At 47.1% G+C, this 2,178-nt stretch overlaps 1 protein-coding gene across 1 annotated transcript; it reads left to right on the top strand.

Moving 5' to 3' along the window:
* Positions 1 to 453: 453 nt before the first annotated feature.
* LOC135574808 (octapeptide-repeat protein T2-like) lies at positions 454 to 870 on the top strand. The gene has a single exon (XM_065027007.1). The coding sequence runs from the start codon at positions 454 to 456 to the stop codon at positions 868 to 870; it is 417 nt and encodes a 138-aa protein (XP_064883079.1).
* Positions 871 to 2,178: the final 1,308 nt, after the last annotated feature.

Here is a 2,178-nt window from a genome sequence, read left to right on the forward strand (position 1 = left end):
CCCTCCACTGTCACCACCCTCCTCCTACCCTCGATGTTCTTGCAGGGTTTCTAGGCGTTGTTGTTGACGATGGTCCTGATAAGGTTCAAGCACTTGCATGATGAAGTGCTCGAAGGCCCTCGCCAGCTGGCATGACAGAAAACTCTAAAGAGCATTAGATCACCGGGATGAATGCACACTGTAATGAAGATGACAGAAAAGGAGAAGGGTAGGGAGAAGATGACAGAAAAGGAGAAAGGTAGAGAGAAGATGACAGAACAGGACAAGGGTAGAGAGAAGATGACAGAACAGGAGAAGGGTAGGGAGAAGATGACAGAAAAGGAGAAAGGTAGAGAGAAGATGACAGAACAGGAGAAGGGTAGAGAGAAGATGACAGACACGAGAAAGGGTAGGTGGATGACAGAAAATGAGAAGGGTAGAGAGAAGATGACAGACACGAGAAAGGGTAGGTGGATGACAGAAAATGAGAAGAGTAAGGAGAAGATGACAGAAAAGGAGAAAGGTAGAGAGAAGATGACAGAAAAGGAGAAGGGTAGAGAGAAGATGACAGAAAAGGAGAAGGGTAAGGAGAAGATGACAGAAAAGGAGAAGGGTAGAGAGAAGATGACAGAAAAGGAGAAGGGTAGGGAGAAGATGACAGAAAAGGAGAAGGGTAGGGAGAAGATGACAGAACAGGAGAAGGGTAGAGAGAAGATGACAGATCAGGAGAAGGGTAGAGAGAAGATGACAGAAAAGGAGAAGGGTAGGGAGAAGATGACAGAAAATGAGAAGGGTAGGGAGGAGATGACAGAACAGGAGAAGGGTAATGAGAAGATGACAGAAAAGGTGAAGATGACAGAAAATGAGAAGGGTAGAGAGAAGATGACATAAAAGGTGAAGATGACAGAAAAGGAGAAGGGTGGGATGAAGATGACAGAAAAGGAGAAGGGTGAGGAGAAAATTATTTTTTAATTAAGAGAGGGAAATAACAAAAAATACAGGAGGGGTGGAGAAGAAAGGAAACCAGAAAAATACAGGTGGGGTGGAGAAGAGAGGAAGCCAGAAAAATACAGGTGGGGTGGAGAAGAGAGGAAGCCAGAAAAATACAGGTGGGGTGGAGAAGAGAGGAAGCCAGAAAAATACAGGTGGGGTGGAGAAGAGAGGAAGCCAGAAAAATACAGGTGGGATGGAGAAGAGAGGAAGCCAGAAAAATACAGGTGGGGTGGAGAAGAGAGGAGGAAGCCAGAAAAATACAGGTGGGGTGGAGAAGAGAGGAGGAAGCCAGAAAAATACAGGTGGGGTGGAGAAGAGAGGAAGCCAGAAAAATACAGGTGGGGTGGAGAAGAGAGGAAGCCAGAAAAATACAGGTGGGGTGGAGAAGAGAGGAAGCCAGAAAAATACAGGTGGGGTGGAGAAGAGAGGAAGCCAGAAAAATACAGGTGGGGTGGGAGAGGAAGCCAGAGGTGGAGGAAGAGGCCAGAAAAATACAGGTGGGGTGGAGAAGAGAGGAAGCCAGAAAAATACAGGTGGGTGGAGAAGAGAGGAAGCCAGAAAAATACAGGTGGGGTGGAGAAGAGGAGGAAGCCAGAAAAATACAGGTGGGGTGGAGAAGAGAGGAAGCCAGAAAAATACAGGTGGGGTGGAGAAGAGAGGAAGCCAGAAAAATACAGGTGGGGTGGAGAAGAGAGGAAGCCAGAAAAATACAGGTGGGTGGAGAAGAGAGGAAGCCAGAAAAATACAGGTGGGGTGGAGAAGAGAGGAAGCCAGAAAAATACAGGTGCGGTGGAGAAGAGAGGAAGCCAGAAAAATACAGGTGGGGTGGAGAAGAGAGGAAGCCAGAAAAATACAGGTGGGGTGGAGAAGAGAGGAAGCCAGAAAAATACAGGTGGGGTGGAGAAGAGAGGAAGCCAGAAAAATACAGGTGGGGTGGAGAAGAGAGGAAGCCAGAAAAATACAGGTGGGGTGGAGAAGAGAGGAAGCCAGAAAAATACAATTAGTTGATTCGGCAAAACCCGTCACTGACAGGTCTATAAAATCAAGCACACAGCCATGCAATCTCCCTAGACAGACATTGGCAGTAGAATGGCCTTACTGAAAAGCTCAGTGACTTTCAACGTGGCACCGTCATAGGATGCCACCTTTCCAAAGAGTCACTTCGTCAAATTTCTGCTCTGCTAGAGCTTGTGAAGTGGAAAGTCA

This window comes from Oncorhynchus nerka, linkage group LG13 (genome assembly GCF_034236695.1).
Source record: "Oncorhynchus nerka isolate Pitt River linkage group LG13, Oner_Uvic_2.0, whole genome shotgun sequence".
Lineage (NCBI taxonomy): Eukaryota > Metazoa > Chordata > Actinopteri > Salmoniformes > Salmonidae > Oncorhynchus > Oncorhynchus nerka.

Excerpts from the sequence above, each read along its gene's own strand:
- LOC135574808 (XM_065027007.1), top strand. The coding sequence starts at position 454 with ATGACAGAAAATGAGAAGAGTAAGGAGAAGATGACAGAAAAGGAGAAA.